The 23483-nt window shown below is 41.2% G+C and overlaps 2 protein-coding genes across 4 annotated transcripts in view; both read left to right on the top strand.

Annotated features, from left to right (window-relative positions):
• TARS3 (threonyl-tRNA synthetase 3) overlaps positions 1 to 8077 on the top strand; it is a 62905-nt gene extending 54828 nt beyond the window's left edge. The window contains exons 16-19 of the mRNA XM_058736788.1: positions 440 to 544; positions 4844 to 4916; positions 5890 to 6004; positions 7272 to 8077. Of these exons, the coding sequence (XP_058592771.1) occupies positions 440 to 544; positions 4844 to 4916; positions 5890 to 6004; positions 7272 to 7420 (442 nt within the window). The 3' untranslated portion in view covers positions 7421 to 8077. The remainder of the gene's footprint in view (positions 1 to 439; positions 545 to 4843; positions 4917 to 5889; positions 6005 to 7271) is intronic.
• Positions 8078 to 10158: 2081 nt separating this feature from the next.
• Positions 10159 to 23041, top strand: TM2D3 (TM2 domain containing 3). Of its 3 annotated transcripts, none has more exons than XM_058736785.1 (6): positions 10159 to 10301; positions 10737 to 10829; positions 12411 to 12568; positions 17926 to 18100; positions 20101 to 20176; positions 22317 to 23041. In XM_058736785.1, the coding sequence occupies exons 1-6, from the start codon at positions 10211 to 10213 to the stop codon at positions 22480 to 22482; spliced, it is 759 nt and encodes a 252-aa protein (XP_058592768.1). In that variant the 5' UTR covers positions 10159 to 10210; the 3' UTR covers positions 22483 to 23041. The 3 variants fall into 3 exon arrangements, with proteins under 3 accessions (XP_058592768.1, XP_058592769.1, XP_058592770.1); XM_058736786.1 differs by having other exon boundaries at positions 22213 to 22324; XM_058736787.1 differs by lacking the exon at positions 10737 to 10829.
• The last annotated feature ends 442 nt before the right edge of the window (positions 23042 to 23483 follow it).

The raw sequence follows: 23483 nt of genomic DNA, 5'->3' as shown, positions 1-23483 counted from the left end.
TGGTGCCTTTCAGGTCTATATATAATATGTCAACTGTAGAAATCCATTTTCCTTATTTCTTCAGTGTCTTTGACAACTGTTCAATATAGTACTGGTGGAGTAAGCCATGGTTCAAAATCAAGTTAATTTTTAAAAATTATGATTTGTAAGATTGCTTGTAAACTGATATCAGCCAGTAGTTTAGAATAAAAATAATAAGTTGACTTATAATGGAAATAGTGATCTATTATAATTTTGCTTTTTCCTACATAATGTACTTCATTTCCCTTTGGTTTGTATTATTATTTCTAATAAGTGGCACATTATAGGCTTAAAGATGATTTATGAGGAAATCGTTGTTTTACCTAGTTCAGGAAAATAACTTTTAAATATAAGATAAGAAGATAAAGTTATTACTGAATCTTAAGAAAATACATAAATGCATAATTTTCATTTTTAGTAAGGATGGAGATGATAAGAAGAACCCTGTGATCATTCATCGAGCCATTTTGGGATCAGTGGAAAGAATGATAGCCATTCTCTCAGAAAACTATGGGGGGAAATGGTAAGTGATATGGAGAAAAAAAGCTATATGTCTATTATTCTTTTTTTTAAAAGTTTATTTATTTATTTTGCGAGAGGCAGAGATTGTGAGGGGGTAGGAGCAGAGAGAGAGGAAGAGAGAATCCCAAGCAGGCTCCACACTGCCAGCACAGAGCCTGACACAGGGCTCGAAGTCACAAAACCGTGAGATCATGACCTGAACTGAAACCAAGAGTCAGACACTTAACTGACTGAGCTACTCAGGGGCCTTTTATTCTTAAATATCATGTCTAACAAGATAAGATTACTATGAAAAAAATGGTGGCTCCTGCCTTAACAGCAAGTAATCAATTCTTATTGAATCTTCCAGATCAGGAAACCAAAACAAAGAAAACAAAGGCACAATGACTTAAAACTGCATCATTTGCCTTTTTGGGAACTTGGTAGAATTAAAGAGTTATCTTTATCAATTCCAAGCCCTTCAAAGATCTAGTTGCATCTGGACACTGAGAGTACCACCTCTTGCTGTATGACCATCCCTCCTTCAGTCCATGTTGTTTACCTAATGGGGGCGCCCAGTCAACATTAGAAGAAAAACATTTAAACCTGGTTCACAAATGGCTCTGAACAATACTTTGGCACAAACCTAATGAGGCCAGACAGCTACTGTAGCACGGTGCCACTTAGGGATGACATGTGGAAGGGAAATGCCCTCAAGTGCAGGAATTTGAGTGGTACATCTCTTAGTCCTCTTCCTCTGGAAGGAAAAATGGCCAGAGGTATAGGTTTCCACTGATGCGTGGGCTCTGGTTACTGCTCTGGCCACAAGGTCAGAGACTTAGAAGTAATTGGATTGGAAAATAGATGACAAGTAGATTTAGGGGAGAGGAATGTGGATATTTGCTCAGAATAGGCCATGAAGTTGGTGGTGCCCAGTCCAAACCTGAGGAGTTTAATATTCAAATATAGGAGGACCCATTCTGTGGTTACCATCAGCTTCCATCTTCCCCTAGTGACCACTCAGTGGTTCATGAATGAAGCAGCCACTAGGGGATATGGGTTCAACAACACGAGCTTCACCAAGTTCCGTCTGGCTATGCCTCTTCCGAGGACTCAATCTGCCATCAGTAGTGATCAATCCTGATCGCCAGTATGGAACCATAACCCAGGGGGAAAGTCAGCTTTCTGGATCCTTTTCATCATGCAAGGACCAGTGACTTCTCCTTGCTGGCAAAGATACCAACTCTGGATTTTGCTTAGCTGTTCTTTCCTGCCATACCTCTGACAACAGCACCATATAAATACTTACTGAGCCTTGACTGTCAGAAACACAATAATCCTTCTGACCATGGAAGTAATTTTTTAGCAAAAGAAGTAAGTCACTGAGCTGAATTGTGGGATTCGCTACTAGGGAATTGCCATATCAGCAGTCAAGGCACCAGCTGGCAGACGACATGTCTTGTGATGGCATGTCCTATGGCATGTGGAAATGCTACAGCCCAGCAACCACATGGGACATCTTTGCCTCCCATCTTATGTTTAAGAAATTAGGGGCACCTGGGTGGATCAGTCAGTTAAGCATCTGACTTCAGCTCAGGTCATGGTCTCACAATTCATGAGTTCAAGCCCCACATCCAGCTCTCTACTCTCAGTGCAGAGCCCACTTCGGATCCTCGGTCCCCTTCTATCTGCACCTCCTCCACGCTCGCTCTCTCTCTCTCTCTCTCTCAAAAATAAATAAACTTAAAAAAAAAAAAAGAAATTGAGATCTGCTCTTAGAGCTTAGTTCTATTTTAGTCCTGTTCTGCTGTCGCTGGGCACAGTACCTGCAGCTCCCACCATTGACACTGGGCCCTGGATGCTACTGCTGACGTCACTGCCTCAGGTCCCTCCCAAAGCTCCATGTCTCTGCATCACCCTTGCCAGAACTGATTCCCTATAGTACCTCCCTCCATGTGCCACTCTGTCCCAAATCAACATGCCATGCCTGCACATGCCAGGTCACAGGCCTGGACTCTAACATGTCTAGGGAAGCTGGGGAAGCAAATTTCTGAGCAGGCAATACAAGGTGGGAAATTCTCCAAGCAGAGGGCTCATCCAAAGGTCCTGGGAAGCCAGAGTCTGTATATATCCCTGAGGTTTTATTTGTGACCTTAGAGAAATGTACTCAGGTATCATGGGGTGTCCAAGCTGTTGAAGTTACAGATAAGCCAAAAACATAGATATGAGTATGCACGCTACCTAAGTATGAGTTAACATGTCGATTTTTCTTTCTAGTTGATTGTTTTAAATAGTTTTAATGTAGGTGGGAGATGGTGGTGTCTTGCTCTCAAGTAGTGGTGGTGAAAAGAACTAGTGGAATCAGGAGATGGTGCCATGCACTCAGTGTGCTGTCCTGCATTGCCCAGACTCAGGGCACAGGCTCTTCAGCTCATCAGTCAAGAGTTCAAGACACGTGCCAGAGTTGCGGTGAAAACCTCCCCAAGATCTCACAATAGCAATGGTTAAAATGTGGCTCCCCTGGGGATGGGGTGGGGACAGAGCTGTCTTTCTGTGTTTTATCATGTGTATTATTATTGCTTTATCATACATGTTACTTTGCTTTTGTAATTTAAGAATAAATATATAAATGTGTATGTTCATAAAGTGCCACCAGCTAATAGTCCTCACTGCATTTACTTTCACCTTCAAACAAAATACTGATGAAGAAATATTTCCCACAATAAACAATACTTAGGGGCGCCTGGGTGGCTCAGTCGGTTAAGCATCCGACTTCGGCTCAGGTCATGATCTCACGGTCCGCGAGTTTGAGCCCTGCGTCAGGCTCTGTGCTGACAGCTCAGAGCCTGGAGCCTGTTTCAGATTCTGTGTCTCCCTCTCTTTCTGACCCTCCCCCGTTCATGCTGTCTCTCCCTGTCTCAAAAATAAATAAATGTTAAAAAAAAATTAAAAAAAAAACCAACAATACTTATACCCAACTTCCTATATACATATATATACACACACACACACACGTATATACGTGTATATATATGTATATATATGTGTGTGTGTATATATATATGTACACATACACATACACATATATGTATAATATATATATTTTTATTTCTTTGAGAAATAAGTATTAATACTTTGAGATCATTATAGATTTATAGGTAGTGGTAAGAAGTAATAAGAAAGGTCCAGCATAGGTGCGCCTGGGTGGTGCAGTCGGTTAAGCGTCCGACTTCAGCCAGGTCACGATCTCGCGGTCCATGAGTTCGAGCCCCGCGTCAGGCTCCGGGCTGATGGCTCGGAGCCTGGAGCCTGTTTCCGATTCTGTGTCTCCCTCTCTCTCTGCCCCTCCACCGTTCATGCTCTGTCTCTCTCTGTCCCAAAAATAAATAAAAAACGTTGAAAAAAAATTTTTTTAAAAAGAAAGGTCCAGCATACCCTTTCCCCAGTTTCCCCAATGGTAACATCTTACAAAACTGTACAGTATCATGACCAGGAAATTGACTTTGATGCAGTCCACCAGCCTTATTTAGTTATTTAGGTCTTCCCAGTTTATGTGCATTTCTGTGTATGTGTGTGTTTAGTTCTATAAAATTTTATCAGGGTACCCAGCATCAGTCAAGATATAAGACAATTCTGTTATTTATGAGGATTCCTTGTGCTACCAATTTATTGTTCCATACCTTCTCCCCCACCCCCTTCATCATCCTGTGACAGCCACTCATCTGTTCTCCAAAATCTCCATGATTTTGTCATTCCAAGAATGTTACATAAATGGAATCATACAGTGTGCAAACATGTGGGGTTGGCTTTATTCATGCACTGGAGTTCCCTTGAGATCCATCCAACTTGTTTCAAATATCAGTGGTTGGTCCCCTTTTATTGCTGGTAGTGTTCCATGGTGTGGAGGCACCCATGTGACCATTCATCCACTGAAAGAAATTTGGAGTGTTTCCAGTTTGGGGCTATTCTAAGCAAAATTGCCATGAACATTAGTGGGAAGGTTTCTGGGTGAACATGTTTCCATTTCTCTTGGGTGAGGGCCTGGGAGTGCAGTTGCCCAGTGGTACAATAAGTGATGGTTAGTCCTTCCTCCCAGCTGCTCCCCTGTTCTTCCCTCCCTGTCCTACCATAATCCCTAGCTTCTCCTCTTGTCTACGCTGTTCCTTTTTAGCTCTCTGTATGGTTTAGTTTACTTTCATATCACTCTACTGAATCTGCTCTCTCGTGAAGTCTTATAAAGAAAATCTTTGCTTATTTTTTAAATCACATAATAGATGATCATCATTAGATTTTGAAAATATATATTTTATATATTTTTCAGGCCTTTCTGGCTATCTCCTCGTCAGGTAATGGTCATCCCTGTGGGGCCAACTTGTGAAAACTATGCACTTCAGGTAAAATCAGAGACAATATAAAGTACATAATAATCTCGGCATGTAGTCTGTGAAGGTTATTGACTTGGAATATTATTCATACCTTAAAATACTGCATAACTAATACATTACTTTAACCACCCACATTTTCAGTAATTGAAAGTAACATCTGAATCATGTCTGTGTAGCTGGATTAAAACTATTTTATTTCTTAATGTTTTTGAGATTGGGATTTTATTTTTATTTTTGTGTTTTTGAGAGAGACAGAGGGTGAGCATGTGGGGTGGAGGGAGGGGCAGAGGAAGAGAGAATCTTAAGCGGGCTACATGCCCAGCACAGATCCTGACTCGGGGCTCAATCTCATGACCATGAGATCATGATCTGAGCTGAAATCAAGAGTCAGATGCTCAACCAAGCCACCCAGGCACCCCAAGAAATTGGGATTTTAATACATCTCTCATACTTAAATTATTCTTTTCCACATGGCTCTGTTAAGGAAGATACTTACGTTATCTATTGCCACATAAGTTAACTCCAAACCTTAGCAGCCTGAGACAACATTTATTATCTCATAGTTTCTGAGAGTCAGAACCTGGGAGCAGCTTCACTGGGCGATTCTGGCTCAGTGCCCCTCACAAGGATGCCAGTGGTGCTGTCAGCCAGCCAGGGCTGCAGCCTTGTGGCTCAATCACATCGTTGGAGGCTTCAGTTCCTCACCACATGGGCTTTTCCAAAGGTTTCCTGAATGTCCTCCCAACATGGCAGCTGGTTTCCCCAGAGGGAGTGATGTGAAAGATGTGGGAGCTGAAGTCTTTTAATCTGCAAAGTGACACACCCTCACTTCTGCCCTTCTCTGTGGTCACATCGAGCAACCTGGTACAAGGTGGAGGAGGTGACGCAAGGTGTGAATGCAAAACGCGAGGATCCCGTGGGTCCTCTCGGAGGCTGGCTACCACAAATATTGTAATAATGAAAGTGTTTCATTTTCTTGTAGGTATCCAATGCATTTTTTGAAGAAGGATTCATGGCTGACGTTGACTTAGATCATAGTTGTACACTAAATAAGAAAATACGAAATGCACAGCTGGCTCAGTATAATTTCATTTTGGGTAACTTAAGTTTAAATTTTATCAAATGCTTGTTTTTTCACTCTAATTCTAAAAAACAAAATGGTATAACTGTGTGAATATAGTATAACTACATGAGTATGGTATAACTATGTGATTAAGACAATTTGATTGTTACGTATGCACCAAGAACAGTCCATGGTGTTCTTGGTTAGTTGTTAGTATTACTAGCAGTAGTTAATGTCGCAAACCAACAACAACAACAAAAAAAACATGAAAATGATTGCATCAGTAGAATTACGCTCTTTGTGTGTCAGCCATGTGACAGGCCTCAAATATTCTCCTTTGCTTTTCTGATTTATTACAAATCTTTGGGATTAAACTAATGAGTGGGAGAGAGTCCAAATTTAAGATGATCAAAAGAAAAGAATTTAAGTGAAAAAGTGTCCTGAAGGCATATGAGTACTTGGATGAGCATTTAAATTTTGACTTTAAAATGAGTCAGAAATCAAGAGAAACTGATACCGTATTCCTCCAGGCATGATACTGTTATCTCAAGTTGAAAGATTCTGTAGAAGGTAAAGTAAATACACATAGTGTTGTCCTATCAGCCATTTGTCATTGAAAGTATTTGTGTATTAGGTATTGTGATGTTTCAGTCAGGCTCCTTCTGGTGACAGAACTCTCACAATGACTTAGACAAAGACAGAATTTATTTGGAAGTGTAATGAAGTACCTCATGACATGGAAGGTAGAATTAAATAGCCAAACCATTAGAAGACTAATTGGAGCAAGCTGGTCAACTAAATCTCTTCATTTCTGGCCCCTACTTTGCTCTGGGTCTTTATGTTTTTCTTGAATATCTACTTTATTCCCCTTAACTGGTGACCTATTTCTTCCTTCTACATGACAAGAAACATGCCAGCAGATTCTGGCATCATCCCACTAAGGGGCACTAGAGAGAAATTATTTTTACCTACATTTCTGAAAATTCTGGTTGTCTGGTTGGGCATGGGTCTGGTGCCTCCCCAGATGCCATATGGAGTCAGGGGGTCTGTAAAATCTCCCTGTTCTGATTTGTACCCTAAGACCACAATATATGTTCTTGCAAGTGGACAATAAGGAGAAGGGATTAGAAGTCATTCCTCTTTGAAGGGTTTACTATCAGACGATGACCTCATGGTCATTAGACTGATAATTAGTGATTATTACTGAAGAAGAACTCAATAAGATGTGTCATGTGACTGTTGACTTAATATTTATTATATCATTTATTTAAAATAGGTTTATTTCCCTTTCTTTTCCACAGTGGTTGGAGAAAAGGAAAAGACGAATAATGCTGTAAATGTTCGAACAAGGGACAACAAAATTCATGGAGAGATTTCTGTAACTTCTGCCATTGATAAATTGAAGACTCTCAAGAAATCACGTACACTAAATGCTGAGGAAGACTTTTGAAATTCTTCCTTGTTCTTGCTTCTATGAAACCTTGTTTTGAACCCTAAAAATGCATTTTTCTTAATTATCTTTAGTACTTCTGAGAACTTTTGACCCACTCATGGGCTCAGTGAGAAAGGAGACAATGAATGAGTAGCTGATATTAAAAGTTTAATTCTTTAATGTCTCTGAAGCTAGTAAGAGGACAAGCTTGGGAAATTCTTAATTTCCTAAATGCCTTGAAAGACTTAAATGGGAAAATATTATTCATTGAAAGAGGGGAAATACTGGGATATGAAGATTATGAGATATTATTGCTGAGACTGGGTTTTCAAACAATAGGCTTCAAATAAAAATCTGCAAAGCTTTTTTAAATATAAGGGATAATCTTATTTTCTAGTAACATTACACCTCAGGTATTTTTATGGTTGTCTTACTAAAGTTCACATTGAAACTTTATCTCCAAAATTGGAATCATCACTTAACTAACCAACAACCTTAAAACAAGAAGCTAGTACTAAATACTGGATTACTGACCAAGGACTCTGAACCTCAAATTCAGTGTTGTGGAATCTACTGTTGTTTGCAGTATAGGTTAAGAGTTGCTGTTTGAATGCTTCTAATTGAAAATCGAGCCTTATTCATCTGTAGAAAAAATAAATTCCTATATAGAATGCAGCACACAGTGTTTCCAGTATTTCAGCCATTGGCTTATAAGTAAGCAGCTCCCCTAGAGTTAAATTGCTTTTTTGATGAGATGATGTATTACTGATTAACACATTCGGTTAACCTTAAAAATAAAACTGTCGGTTATTTTTTATAAGTTTTTTTTTAACGTTTATTTATTTTTGAGAGAGAGAGAGAGACAGAGTGCAAGCAGTGGGGGGAGGGACAGAGACAGAGGGAGACACAGAATCCGAAGTGGGCTCCAGGTTCTGAGCTTTCAGCACAGAGCCTGAGGCGGGGCTCGAACTCAACGGAGTGCGAGATCATGACCTGAGCCCAAGTCGGACGCTTAACTGACTGAGTCATCCAGGTGCCCCAAAACTGTCAGCTATTTTATCAGCAGAAATGGATTCTTTCGGGAATAGCAGATAATTATAATTTGGGACATTTTGCTATGGCAAAACCATACACAGGAGAGAGGGCTGTTTTTTTATAGAGCAAAGGTGGGAGGCGGAATTGGGAAGGACTGCTATAATCAAAAAGTCCATTGGAGTAAACTGGGAGCTTCAACTGTAGTGGCTTTTCTTTAGTGAGTTGTGACTGCTTCTCATTGGTGGGGCTGTTGCAGCAAAGAGAAAATCTTCCTCTTGCTGGGGTAGCAAAGTATAGGTTCTTCCTGTTGCGAATGCAAGGTGCCTCTCTTGCAGTTGGGTGTGTAGTCCATTAGGAGTGGTAGGGCATAAGAGCTGGCCCTTCTGGCCTCCTGACTCCATCTTAAATACAGTTCCCTTTAGTCAGTTTCACAATGTAAATGGAGTTTTGCTTTTAACTGAGAGGAATACCTTACTGCTCAGAACAGGATTGAAATAGCTTTATGCCAATAGAGAATTTAGCTACCAATCAAGAAGTATTTACTGGGTGCTTATTTGGCTAGGTGCTGTGCAATTCAAAATAAATTGAAGACATACTCTCTCTTAACACATTTATTATTTAGCATCCTGAACAGTTAAAAAACAAAACTGCAATTTATATCAAACCTGTATAGTGCTGAAAGGTGTGCAAATTGTGTGATGTAATTTTTAGGGTAATATTTATTAAGGTCTTACTGTGTGCCAGCCACCATTCAATATACTCTTTTCATTCATCGAAACTGGCTAGTGAGGGAATGGGGAGTCAGAAGGCCCCCAAAAGAATCTCATACCAGGTGGGTAGAAAAGGGGAACGCAGGTCAGCAACACAGGACAAAGAACGCTGTGACACAAATAGGTACAGTCTGCCTTATGAGCACACAGGGAGCCAGAGTCCTGGGATGCAACTCCCCTCCCCAAGGCTGGCCTTCACCAGGGAGGGGCTCATGCTTTGGACCCTCCTTTCACATTCCAGGGTTCTTGTCCCAGTGCTTCTGGACCTGAATACTTGACAGGTATACTTACTGTCCTCTCCCAGGCTCTGAGGAACTTTCTGGAAGTAATGTATGTCTTTAAGGAGTTGGCTAGTGATGAAACCAACAGCTGACCAGAGAGAGATGCTAGCTGGGCACTGATCAGGTCGGCAACACAGGGAATGGGGGTCCTTTTGGGGCTGCCTGCCACACCCTGGGGGTCACTTCCCCAACTGGGTTTGTGCCAGTTTCTTCATCTGTCAATAAGTACCTTTTCAGTATGAAATCAAACACGTCATCAAAACCTTCGCAGAGTACCGAGCACAAAGCAGTTTTCAACCTCACAGCCAGCCCATATAAATGGTGGTCAACTTCCCAAATTTGCCCGCCTCTGATTGCAGCCACTTCAGGTGTGAATTTCGGTCCCGGGTGACGATCGCCAGTCGCTAGCCAAGGAAGGCGAAGCGAGCGCCTCGTCCAGCGGGCATGGGGAAGCAAACAACCTCTAGGCGTCGCGACCTTATCCCACCTCCACCCCAGCCCCGGGAACCCTCTGCCCAGTCCGCCGCGGGACACGGAAGTCCGCGCGTACCGGCCAAACGCCAGCTGCCGGGCCCAGCCGAACCCACGCAACGCCCGCCGTGCGCCTGCGCCTTGGGCTCTCCGAGGCCACGCTCGCACACGCCCCTACGGCGCGCGCGCCGGCGCCCCGCCCCTCTGCCCAGTCCCGCCTCGCGGCCCGGAAGTGCGCGCGCACCGGCGAGATGGTGGCGGCGGGCGTCCCGCTGGGGGTCATGCTCCGCCTCTGCCGCGTGCTGTTGTTCCTCTCCCAGTTCTACATCTTGTCGGGCGGGGGTGAGTTAAAGGCCGGGGTCCACGCGGGGTCCGGCTGAATGGTACCCCGGGAGCGGCGGGAGGTGTCCGCGCTAGGCCCGTGGGCGGAGGGCGAAGGGCGGAGGCTGATCGCTGTAGCTCCGTCTGGCGGGTCCTGGCCGCCCACTCCGCTCCGGGACCCCGGAGGCGCCGAGCTGAGCCAGGGAGCCCTCGAGCAGGAGACCGAGGGCTCGGGTGTTGGCCGGGGAAGCGGACCTGGAGCCCGACACCAACGCTTTGTTCCCTAGTTGCCTATTGATCTAAATAGGTGTCGACCCTATTTGGCGTTTGTTTAGTTTTCTGGGTCGTCAAGCTGTGAGTTTTTCTGAGCAGTTACGGGCCTGGTGTGGACCTTGCGTCTTAAGCACACAAACCAAGGTTTTCATATCCCAGGATAACATGTTTCTCTAATTGTAGGATCCTTAAATTTAGAGCAGTCGCAGCCGCTGGCTCAGTCAATAAAGGATCCGGGCCCAACACGTACTTTCACAGTAGTTCCCAGGGCAGCAGGTACTAGATATTTTCTATTCTAGTAAATGTGTGTATTTATATCTAGTGGTTTATTTCTTTCTCTTTTTAAGATAAAAATCACTTTCCATTTTTTTGAACTTTTTATTGTATTTTAGGTTATGTGAACTAAAGACAGCTACCCAGATGTATTCTGTTGACTGTCTTGATATTGCAATTCCTTTTGACATTCCAGCCACATCTCTTTTTCCAGTTCCACATTCCTCATTTCTATCTCTCTATTATTTTGCCACCTCGTTCATCAAGATCACCTTCAACCAATGCTTCTTTCCCTTCAGAAAATTTCTTTTTCTTCTTATACCCCGTTCCTGATGTTGGACATTAAAGGTTCCTCCCAAGGCTGTGTGAAATGGAAGGATCAGAGGGACTAAGACTTGGAGTCTCAGTCTGCTTGGTTGAATGAACTACTGGGAGTTTGAGCAAATTACCCTTCAGGATTCACTTTCCTCGTCTTTAGGGTGGTGAGGTTAGCCTGGCCCTCTGAAGTCTTTTTGGCTTTGTGATTTCTAAGTTTCCAATTCCCAGCCCCAAAAATAATTGAATAAAAGAAAAGAAAAATGATATTTGTAGAATTGCCCACATAATTCAGTGACTTTAAGTGGGTCCAGTTTTAAATGAGTATTAGTGTGTTTTGCTTAACAGAACCTTTGTCTCTATAGGTCATCCCTTTACAGTTCCATTATTTCAATGAATTGAAACTGGCAGAGGTGTTTTACTGATTCTTATTTGGATGTAAAGATCACGACAAGACAGCAGCATTCTTGAATCTAAAATTATAGAGCACAAAATTTTTTTTATTCTTTTGGATGTTTTTGAAAGCCTCTCTTCCTCCCCAAGAATACTTGCAATTTGATCATCTCTTAATGATAAATATATTTTACTCCCAGCAAGGTTGGCTGGGGGAAAAATTGCAACCCAGTGAACCAGTTACTAATATAGAGGGCTATGTTCATCTTTGTAATCTGAAACTTAAATTTCCTTATTACCTGCAAATTATGGTTTATTGAAGTACCAATGTGGAATAACGACAGAGAACATTTTCCAAAGTTGGTACCGTTATTGTACTGATTGATTCGCTTAAAGGGTCAGTGGTGTAATTACCAAATTCGTGAATTCAGGTGAAAAGAATATTGGATTAGAAACGGGTTTGGGTTGTGGTTCCAATTTTGTCACTCCCTCTGTGATCTTGAACAAACTTTGCCATTGCTAAACTTTTAATTGTTCATCTTGTTAGAGTAGATTTTTCTGAGGCCCTAACTTACACCTAGCTTTGTGTATACATTATATGTTCATAAGCACCTTTGCTTTTCATGCCCATTTGCGGGGGCAGTAATTAAATCCTTTTTACTTAGCTGTTGAACTGTTGTTGCATCAGGTCACACAGCTTGGTTGGCAGAACCTTGCTTGAACTGCAGGTGTCTCCGACTCCCAACTCCGTGCATTTTCCATTCCAGCCCAGTAGTTCATTGCTAGCAACCGTGTCCCTTAACCTTAGGAAACTGTATTCTCCTGGGATTCTGATCAATATTATATGAAAATGAGCTTCTCTCTTACTTTTCACAGAAAGTACTGATATCCCACCTTATGTGATGAAGTGTCCAAGTAATGGTTTGTGTAGCAGACTTCCTGCAGACTGTGTAGAATGCAGGACAAATTTCTCCTGTGTCTATGGGAAGCCTGTCACTTTTGACTGCACAGTCAAACCTTCCGTTACCTGTGTTGTAAGTACTGCAACTTAATTCTTTTAAATGAACTCATTGTAAACCTCAAGTTATAAGTACAGTGTAGACGTGACTGTAGGGGAAATCCTGAAAGAAGGTGCTCTGCATTCTACAAGTAATATTTTAGGAACAAAGACAACTTGATCAGAAGACTGAATCTTTCATTGCCACGGAAGGTTTGGTTGCCAGGGTTCAGATGGCAATTAAAAAAAATTTTTTTTTAAAATATTTATTTATTTTTGACAGAAACCAAACATGAGTGGGGGAGGGGCAGAGAGAGAGAGGGAGACACAGAATCCGAAGCAGGCGCCAGGCTCCAAGCTGTCAGCACAGAGCCCGATGTGGGGCTCAAACTCACGAACGTGACATCATGACCTGAGCTGAAGTCGGATGCTTAACCGACTGAGCCACCCAGGCGCCCCCAGATGGGAATTTTTTGACAGATTAAATTGGAGTAGTTATCAGACTTCTTAGAGAAAGCCAGAAATAGAAAAGGCCTATTAGAAATGACCCTGTTACAGTCATCACACCTGTATCCTGTCTCCTGACATTTTGACAGAGAGAGGAAGGAGCCTAGAAAGGCTCTCCTAATTAATGTTCCATAGAGTTCTCTAGGGGTACCTGCTTCTGAGCTACCTGACTTTGGCTGCCGTTACAATCATTCCTGCAGACAGCCCCAGACCCGCTGAATGTGAGTAGGTTAGGGAGACTCTGGTGTCTGCAGTTTTAACAACTGGACCAGGTAAATTATGGCACACTCCCTTGTTTGGGGCGACAGTCCTCACGTCTGGGTGAGATGAAGAGTAAAAACGAATAATGAAGTAGTGTTTTACTCTCGACCCTGCCGTAACTCGCTGCAGTATTTATTAATCTATTTCTTGTTAAATAAGATGAATGAGCGGATGGGCCCAGGACAGCTTTTTCTAACATGTGTCCATGGAACCCTGCTTTTGGGAACTTGTTGAGAAGGAAGGAACAGATTCCATACTATGTCCTCTTTTGCAGATCTCTTTTGACCTGGTAGTTCTAGCATTTTTGTCACTTGAGCAGGGTTCCTTCCCGCTCCATTGTTTGGAACTTAGTCTGTGGAGGGCTAGATTGGAAAGTTCCTTCCACCCCTAGACTCTTTCTGTAATTTTCCTGATGAAGTCTAGTATCAGAAAGGGAGTGAGGAAGGCTTCACTTCAAAGGGGAAATGAGATTTTATGCTGTCGTTGTCTGAATTTGTTTTTTTATAAACATGTTACCATTTTGTATACTGTATCAGCACACTTGAAAATTGAGTCAGATAGTCTTGATGACTGCCCTTGAATTATTAGTCTTTGTTACTGTGTCTTAAATGCAGTGTGGCTAAACTTCTTTATTTGAAGGCTTTAAAGATTTTTATCTCCACCGGATACTAATGTAACATTGTGTGACAACTCTAATCAAATATAAAAAGTACAAAAAAATTTCTGTCTCATGGGTCTGACAGATAGTAGCTACTTACTGAAAAATAGAAAGACTCTGATGTAGAAGGGGAACTTGTCCAGAATTAGCCTCCTTTGTTGTTTGCCTCAGCTGCTTTGACTTTCATCTCCGAAAACTGGTTACAGAGTAAGACATACTTCTCAATTTATTTCTTCTTTAGATGTTCCAAAAACAACGGTTTCATTTAGTAGAAAATGGCAGCAGATAACAAAAAATAACAAAGGTAGAGAAATTATAAAGCTTAGGGAAGTTTCGGAACTCCTTGGTCATGGTGCCTGCTACAGCCCTCACCAGGGCTGGGTGGGATTTTTTTTCTCTCCTTCCCCAGGTGAATTCACATCACCTGCCTCCTCTATTAGCCAATAATAGTGAGTCCTATAAAATTGCAGCTGCCTGGTTGTCAGGTGTAGAATTTGAAGTCTGCCGCCAAGGGAGTTTTTTGGTCTGTTCTGAAAACTAGAGAGCGGTAAAATACACGAATTGGCTACCTGGAGACATGAGTCTTAGGACTGCTGTCGCCAGGCTGTCCATGACAAGTCATGTGTTTTTAACTTGTTTGTTAATGAAGATCTGTAGGGTCCCTTCTTGGTAACTGAGTTACTGTTTCAGAAAGAAATAATCCACGACCTTCACCTGCAAATCCTTGTTTTCTGTCACTGGCATGTGCGTGCACTCAGGTGCCTCCTGCCCCCTCTTATTTTGAACTTAATGGAAAAAAAAATTAACTCTTCTAGTCCTTCTCCATGCGTACTGACTAGGGACTCCCAGGCTAAGGGAATCTCATCTGGATTCTTTTATAGAAATTAATGTAAAAATCCAGCAACTCCTGCCAACCCCTCCTGTTCCAGTTGTAATGGCAACCGTCAAGCCAGTTGAGGTCAGCTGGAAATGTGCTTGTTAGAAATGTAGTTTTGTATCACTTGGAGAAGCAATCAGTCTGCCGGTGTATCTGAAGCAGTATAATTCCTTCTGATGGGTTCTGGATTCTTAGTAATGACAGCTGTTTCACAGAGGTAAAGGTAACAGGTAACTTTTCCTATAGATCAGCTTTTGAAGGGGTCCGTTCTTTCCTGAGGAGCAGGCGGGTGCAGTCGGTGCTGGGATGCCTGGGTCACTGTGTGGAAAAAAGTTTATTTTGTTAAAAATAAACTTCAGAAAGATCAGGGATTTAAGGTGATGAAAGGAAACCACGAGGTAGCAGAGAAAGCTTGAGATTGTTTTGTTATCATCTCAAAAGGAATAGTTTCCTAAGTATGAAGTAAAATTTAGAAGCCATAAAAGAACAAATTGATACATTTGACTACTAAAAATGACCTAAAAAAGCATAAAGGCAAAAGATCAATGACTAAGTAAAAAAACCATTTCTAACATGGGTGACAAATAATGCATTAAACATTTCCAGGACGCCTGGATGGCTCAAGTTGGTTAAGCTTCTGACTCTTGATTTCAGTTTAGGTCATGATCTCAGTTTCTTGAGTTCGACCCTGCATCAGGGCTCAGTGCTGACAGTGTGGAGCCTGCTTGGGATCCTCTCTCCTCTCTCTCTCTGCTCCTCCCCTACGTGCTCTCTCTCTCTCAAAATAAACATAAAAGAAAAAAAAAAAAGATTTCCTAAAAGCAAATGAGAAAGAGATGACAGTCCTATAGAAAAATGGTATTAGGACATAAGTAGATGGTTCATAGGAAAGGAAAGGTAAATGGGCTTTCAACACACGAAAAAAACTATTTAATTTTCCTTGTAATTAAAGCAATAAAAATGCATGTTTTTAAACTTACCAGGTTGGCAAGAAAGTAATAAATGTTAGCAACAGTGTGAGTTCGTGAGGATGCCAGGGACACTCCTATCTTGTTAGTGGGTAGGCAGATGGCCAGCTTCTTATGTAGGCACTTGTCATATGTATGAAACGTACAGATATATAGAACTTGTGACCGCAGTTCCCTATCTAGAAATTTATCTTACAGATACTGTACGTGGTTACAAATAAATATGCCTGAGAATATTCTTAGCTGCATTGTTCACCTAGACGGAAGATTTAAAACAAGCTAAATGTCCAAGAGAGAACTGTTTATGACTCACTATGAAATGAAATAAATAGCAGCTACTAAAAAGAATGAAGCAGATCTTGAGCTATTTACTGATAGCTACAGAATTAAGTGAAAAGTAAATATCAGTGGAAACTTAAATTTAAAAAATAAAGAAATATATGTGACATAAACATGCTCATGCGTAGAATAGATTCCCTGGAAGGCCAGAGGCTAAGCAGCACTTGCTGCTGGAGAGGGCAGTGGCTGCTGATGGCTGGGCTGGACTAGCTTCCTCCTCACTCCTGTCCTGTCTGGGAGTTTGTACCACATACATGTATTGCCTAGTTGTTGGGGTTTTTTTTAATTCTTTTTTTAATCTTTATTTATTTTTGAGAGAGAGAGAGACAAGAGTGCAAGCGGGGGAGGAACAGAGAGAGAGGGAGACACAGAATCTGAAGCAGGCTCCAGGCTCCGAGCTGTCAGCACAGATGCCAACGCAGGGCTCAAACTCACGAACTGTGAAATCATGACCTGAGCTGAAGTCAGACGCCTAACCAACTGAGCCACCCAAGCGCCCCCATGTATTGCCTAGTTTTTAAAAAAACAATTGATAAAGGGGCACCTGGGTGGCTCAGTTAGTTAGGCGTCTGACTTTGGTTCAGGTCATGGTCTCGGGGTTCGAGAATTCAAGCCCCACATCAGGCTCTGTGCTGACAGTCCAGAGGCTAGAGCCTGCTTTGGATTCTGTGGGCTCCCTCTCTCTCTGCCCCTCCCCTGCTCACTCTCTGTCAAAAATAGCATTAAAAATAAATAAATAAATATAAATAACAGTTGATAAGCATGTGTTATCACTGTATCACTAGATACATAAAACAATATTGCCTAAGTCAAGTGGTGCCTTACCCAGTTTTGGATGCTATTCACAAAAGCAGTTTTGCGTTGATGAAAAAAATTAATAAGTTGATACCTCCAGAGGTGATTGACCATTTAAAAATGATTTTGAAAATTATATATTGCAGTGTAATGTCAAGTGGGGGGAAAAAGATACGAAATGATTTCAGTATAATTGCACTTACATAAATCTATATTACCAGAAGAAATAAGGAAAGATTAAAAGTGGTTCACTCTGGGGAGGTTACAGGTTTTTTCTTGTAAGTTCCAAATGTGCAACACACATAGTGCATGTCCTACTCTTACAAGCAGAAAACAAAATAATGATTTTTTTAAAATCAAAGTGAAAAACCCTCTGGTCTTAAAAGCTTAGCACCAACAGTGAACCTTTGTTGAGTGTGGTTCTGAGTTGAGTGCTTACCCAGTAGAGATGTGAGCAGTAGTAACAACCCTGTGGTACTGGGCCATAGTGGAGATTTGAGACTCGGTAGCCAATCTGTGTTGTACTCCTGGGAGCATCGGACTGGAGTTGGGGAACATGGGTTCTACACATCACTTGCAGCTCAGTGACCTTGAACAGATGTACTCATCCATCCTTCCAGCTCTCTGTGACTCTGGCTTGATAAAATACCCCCCCCCTTTTTGTTGTATTACAAAAGTACACATGCTCATTATGAAAAATTATACAAGTGAAAGTGGTAAAATAATCTTACCATCCTGGAATGACTGTTGTTACTTTGATGTAACTTTATGTAGATTTTTTTCCCTTAGGTATATATTTTGGGGTGTATATTTTCATGGCTATAGGATCATACCATATACATTTGTTTTGCACACATACTGGTTTGTACCTGTTTTTCTGCACTTTCTACCAGGAGGAGAAGTCTTTTAGAAGCTTTGTGCCTTGTATTTTTATTGGCATATTAACTGCTATATGATGATTGATTCATTCTACGTCCTTGGGCATTTAGGATCAAGACTTCAAATCCCAAAAGAACTTCGTCATCAACATGACTTGCAGGTTTTGCTGGCAGCTTCCAGAAACCGATTATGAGTGTTCCAACTCCACCAGCTGCATGACAGTGTCCTGTCCTCGGCAACGCTACACTGCCAACTGCACGGTGCGGGACCACATTCACTGCTTGGGTAAGTGGGGTTCAGCGAAGTTCGTGAGCAGAAGACTTTCCTTTAAGCTTGCATGTGGAACTTCAGTTAGCAATTAGAGAATTCAGTTGTCTAATCAGAAACATTTATTAGTTACACCAAGCCTCACTAATAATAAACTCAGTGGTGACAGACGGTAGTTACGCTTGTGGTGAGAACAGCTTAACAGATCGTTGTTGAATTACTGATACAGCATCATATGTCAACTGAAAAATAAAAAAAATAAACTCAGTGAACTAAAAAAAAACCTAGAAAACTTGTAATTTAATCTTTTAAAATGTAATATTTGAACAAACAAGAAAAAAATGTGTAAGGTATTAAGCCTGATGTATAGTAATAGCATTTCACCCAAATTAACAACTAAAGCAGTCTGATGCCACTGAAACTACCTGAGTGCTTTTCCTGCACCCAGTGCCCTACCTTCTCTCAAGAGGTGACTGCCCTGGTGAATTTTCTTTTCATCATCATCCCACTTCCTTTTCTTTACATTTTGTATAGTTCTGTCACTTGTATATAACAAAATATAGTATGATATATTATTCAATGGTGCAGGTTTTAGACTTTTGTAAAATAATAGTCTGTTTATGATCTTCTTGTACTTTCTTTTTTCCTCTCAGCATCATGTCTCTAAGATTCATCCATGTGTCTTATCTATTTATTTTCTTCTGTATAATATCCACTGTGACATTGTATCATAGTTTATCCATTCTCCTGTGTATTTGGATTATTTACAGTTTTTTGCTCTCATGGATTGTGGTGCTTTTAAAGTGTTTGTACGTATCCTCTCCTGGTTGCAGGTGTGCACGAGTTTGTGTAGCATATACTCTCTAGCATGTACTATTTTCCAAAATGGTTTCAACATTTACATTCCCACTATTGGTACATAACTGTTCCTTTTTTTTTTTAAGTTTATGTATTTATTTTGAGAGAGAGGGCAAAGGAGGGGCAGAGAGAGAGGGAGAGAGAATCCCAAGCAGAGTCTGCGCTGTCAGCGCAGAGCCCGACGGGCTCAGCTTGAACCCATGAACCTTGAGATCATGACCTGAGCCGAAATCAAGACTCAGATGCTTAACCCACTGAGCCAGCCAGATGCCCTGGTACATAACTATTCTTAATCGATATATTCTCCAGTACTTACTGTTCATAAGTTTTGTCTTTTTCTTAAAAATTTCTGGAAATTCTTTTATATTTTGGATAATAACCTTTTGGTGTTCCTAAAATCCTTTCCCAGATTTTTAGTTTTTCCACTTTTTGTGTGTGTGTGTCTTTTGAATAGAACTTGACTTTACTTGACTTTTTTTTTAGTAGAACTTGAAAATTTTAGTTAGTTGAAGTTATTAGCCTTTCATAGTTAGCCCTTTTTTTTCCCTATATTTTCTTTTGAAAGTTGGAAGTTTGGCCTTTCACATATAGGTCTGTAATCCACCTGGAATTGGTGTTGGGAATGTGGTGTGAAGTAGATGCAGGTTTACTTTTCTCCCCACGTGGATAGCCAGTTGTCTCCCGAGTGTCCAGGCCAGTCTGCGTGTGCCCTGTCTCCCACAGGAAGAGAGTGTGTGTGTGTGTGTGTGTGTGTGTGTGTGTGTGTGTGTGTGTGTGTTGTCGGGGAGGGGGGCGGGGACGCTGGGCTCTCTCCTTTTCCCATTGCTTGATTTGTCTGTTTCAGTACCACACTGTCTGACCCTAAACTTCGCTGAAGCCTTGATAGCTGGTAGGGCGTTTCACATACTTCAAACTGTAATCCTTCCTTCTCTGATTAAATATTAAATGTAAGCTTAGAGATGGTAAGGACTTTCTACCATTGACCGTAGCAAACTTTAATTACCATAAAGAGTTGATTTTTAGGTTTCACATTACAAGACCATTAGTCTCTGTGTAAGAGTATTTGTTTACCCATGTTTCTAATGCTCTACATTATTATATTATTACATTATTATATTATTATTATATATATTTATTATTATATTTTCCCTTTTTTTAAGGTAACCGTACTTTTCCAAAAATGCTATACTGCAACTGGACTGGAGGTTATAAGTGGTCTACTGCTCTGGCTCTGAGGTAAGCGTGGCTACTGGTAAATTGAGGGTGCCATTTGGGTTCCATTGGGATCAGTGGAATCTTCCATACATTGAACTCAGCCGAGTTCCTCCTTCACTCAGATTCTTTCACATTTGTTGGCTAGGCCTAGGCAATGAAGCTGCACGGGGTTAGTGAGATGATCAGACCAGTCCCTTTATGGAATTTAATGGCAGGATGTTAGCCTTTCTCCCAGGATGCCTGCATACTTTTTGAGATGACTTACGGAATCATTACTATAGATTATTAGAACTAGTCATGGTTTCAGCATCCTGAATGTATTGTGATTCAGCAAAAATGCTATATACTATTTCGGATGGATAGGTTTATGATTCATAGCGTTAATTTTTAGTAACTTCCTCCTTTATTATAAAAACTGATACCTACCCAGTACTCGGTTTTTAGTAAAACTGGAAAAATTGAAAATGACCAAATAAAACACTAAAAATCACCTGTAATTCCACCATCCAGAGATAAGCACGGACTTACAATTTTAACATTAAAATGTGCTTGAATTTGTTAAACTTTTCAACACCTTTGGGGGAAAAAAATTGTACCAATTCTTTCCCTCAGTGGGAAGGCAGGTGGGATGCTGGTTAAACAATTCACTAATTAAAAGTCGGGACACCTACAGTTGAAGGTTTAGCATTAAAGCTTGAGACCCTGTGGCCTGTGTGATGTGGGCTAGGTTTCTGACCCTCATCACTGTTGACTTTCAGGCCACATAATTCTTTGTTGTGGCACCGTCCTGTGCACAGTAGGGTGGTTAGCATCTCTGAACTCCACCTACTAGATGCCAGTAGCACTCCTGTGTCTCTAGATACTGCTAAGTTGCCCCTCAGCAAAGCCCCTTGCTTTGTGAGAACCACTGCTTTAGGGTTTGGGCTGAGGAGAGACCAGATCCTGCCTGGCAGGAAGTCACAGCTGGAAAGTAAAAGTCCAAAATAGAAAATTAGATACAACAAAAACGAGATTTGTTAACTGGCCAGGGTCTTTGTCAGCAGTGGTTCAAATGAAAACTGACAACTGACTTTTTGTTTAAGTAAATGTTTTATTTTGGAATGACTTCAGACTTCCAGAAAAGTTACAGTGATTGTTCCCTGTCCCCCTCTCAACTGGTTGCCCCAAGATTGTTAACATCTTAAATTACCATGGTACATTTAACAGCTTGACTTTTAAAATGTAAGAATAGTTTTCTGCTCAGAGCTCAGCATCATTTCTTTCAGAATATTCCCTGAATGGGAGAATGTCCAGGGTTAACCTCAAAGTACTCCAATGTGGGGGGGTGGGGAGTACGGGTGAAACGGGGTTGACCACATGCTGAGAATTGTTGGAGCTGGGTCATGGGTACTGTTCTCTTCTTACTCTTACATGGCTTGAAATTTTCCATGATGAAACATTTAAAAGAAGTACAACGAGAAGTTATCTGAATAGCATTAGATCTTAGAATTTGGAGGAACCTTAAAGTCATTTATTCTCGACACTCATTGCTTGGAGATGAGTGACAGAGCTCAGGCGACTTGATCTGGGACAGTCAGGAGGTGTTGGGCTGCTTCATGACGACACCACCTCCTGACTCTGTCCGTGTACTTCCTGTTGGACTGGCTCCCTGCTTTGTTCTGGATATGCCATTTTCTAGATGAAAAAGCAATAAGACAGATTACTTTTCTTCAGAAGATGAACTTCAGATTCAGTATAGCTAAAAATTTTTTTTTACTTTTTGGCTTTTTAAAAAATTCTTTTAATGTTTATTATTTTGAGAGAGAGAAGTGCACGTGCACCCGTGAGCAGGGAGGGGCAGAGAGAGGGAGATACAGAATCCAAAGCAGGCTTCAGGCTCTGAGCTGTCAGCATACAGCCCAACGTGGGGCTCGAACTCCTGGACCACGAGATCATGACCTTAGTGAGCTGCTGTCGGATGTTTAACCGACTGAGCCACCCAGGCGCCCCTACTTTTGACATTAAAACAGTCTTCTGGCCCATGGTTATTTGACGTTGTACGTTTGTGTTCTCATCAGGGGTTGTGATCATTTGAGGCCCTTTTACAAGTGCGACTCCATGCCATTTTTGAGCTACCCTGGGGGGTATGGCTGATGGACCCCCTTCCTGTTTGCTGTTGCAGCATCACCCTCGGGGGGTTTGGCGCTGACCGTTTCTACCTGGGTCAGTGGCGGGAAGGCCTTGGCAAGCTCTTCAGCTTCGGCGGCCTGGGGATATGGACGCTGATAGACGTCTTGCTGATTGGCGTTGGCTACGTGGGACCAGCAGATGGCTCCTTGTACATTTAGCTGCGGCTCCGAGCTTCAGAGGAGCAGTGCTTCCCAGTCTCTTTGCCTGTAGGAGTTGATGTGCTGTGAGTAATGTATTTGTATGTTTTTAATGTACAGCATCTGTACTTTGCCTGCCTTGATAAAGGTAAAATAATAAAAAAAAAAACACCGAACCATGTTTATCTGGAATTTGTTTTTATTTGCCTGAAATCTGTTTTTTTCTATGAAAAAATTTAAACTGACTTAAACTAGAACAAATGCAGTGATTGAGAATCTACTGAATTCCTATGACTTTAGTTTCAGATTAAGTCCATACATCCTTGGATCTCCTTGAAAAGCTTTTTCAGCTGTGATTGCAGAAAGTGGAACGTGTTTTTGTTCTTTAGCTAATAAAGTTGTCTAACCTAAACTTCACCTATAAGTTTTGCAGTGTCTATGTAGTTTGGTTCTTTATATACAGATGCTTGAAGTAAACCACAGAACTCTTACGTGTAGCTGCTGTGGTTTGAATTTTGTTAGTCACGTATTTGCAAGAGCACCAAAAAATTAAAATAATTACAAGTTACTTTAAGAAGCATGTAGAACTGTTTTCTGTATTAAGATACGATCTTAAGTAATCATAACAACTGTTGTTGAGGTAAAATATTTCTTTTCCAGAGCCTTACTCCATTTCAACAGATATATTCGTAATTGGCTGGTTTATTGACACAGTGGAAGTGTTAAAAAGTGTTTTCGAGTCTTTATAAATCTGTTTGTAGACCCTTTAGTGGAAAGAAAAAGTTACTGCAAATGCATTTTATTCAAGGTTTCCTTTGAAACATTAAAAAATTCTTAGCATTTTTTCCTTTCAAACTTGAGTATCTGAGTATTACTTTTTAAACATTTATGTTAATAGCTAGAAGATAGATAACCAGCCTATCTGATCTAGAAGCTATAAAATATTTTTCAGAATGTCTCCATAAATCTCATGAGGAAAAAAAAACATTTTCTTCACAAGATTATTAATTATAGTTTACCTA

This window comes from Neofelis nebulosa, chromosome 7, assembly GCF_028018385.1.
Source record: "Neofelis nebulosa isolate mNeoNeb1 chromosome 7, mNeoNeb1.pri, whole genome shotgun sequence".
Classification (NCBI taxonomy): domain Eukaryota; kingdom Metazoa; phylum Chordata; class Mammalia; order Carnivora; family Felidae; genus Neofelis; species Neofelis nebulosa.
This window is presented reverse-complemented; position numbering and strand designations above follow the sequence as displayed.

What these genes read in the sequence shown, in the direction of transcription:
- TM2D3 (XM_058736785.1), top strand. Translation starts at nt 10,211, where the DNA reads ATGGTGGCGGCGGGCGTCCCGCTGGGGGTCATGCTCCGCCTCTGCCGC. An exon ending in GGACCACATTCACTGCTTGG is followed by an intron (nt 18,101 to 20,100) that starts GTAAGTGGGGTT and finishes CCTTTTTTTAAG; the next exon opens with GTAACCGTACTTTTCCAAAA. An exon ending in TCTACTGCTCTGGCTCTGAG is followed by an intron (nt 20,177 to 22,316) that starts GTAAGCGTGGCT and finishes TTGCTGTTGCAG; the next exon opens with CATCACCCTCGGGGGGTTTG.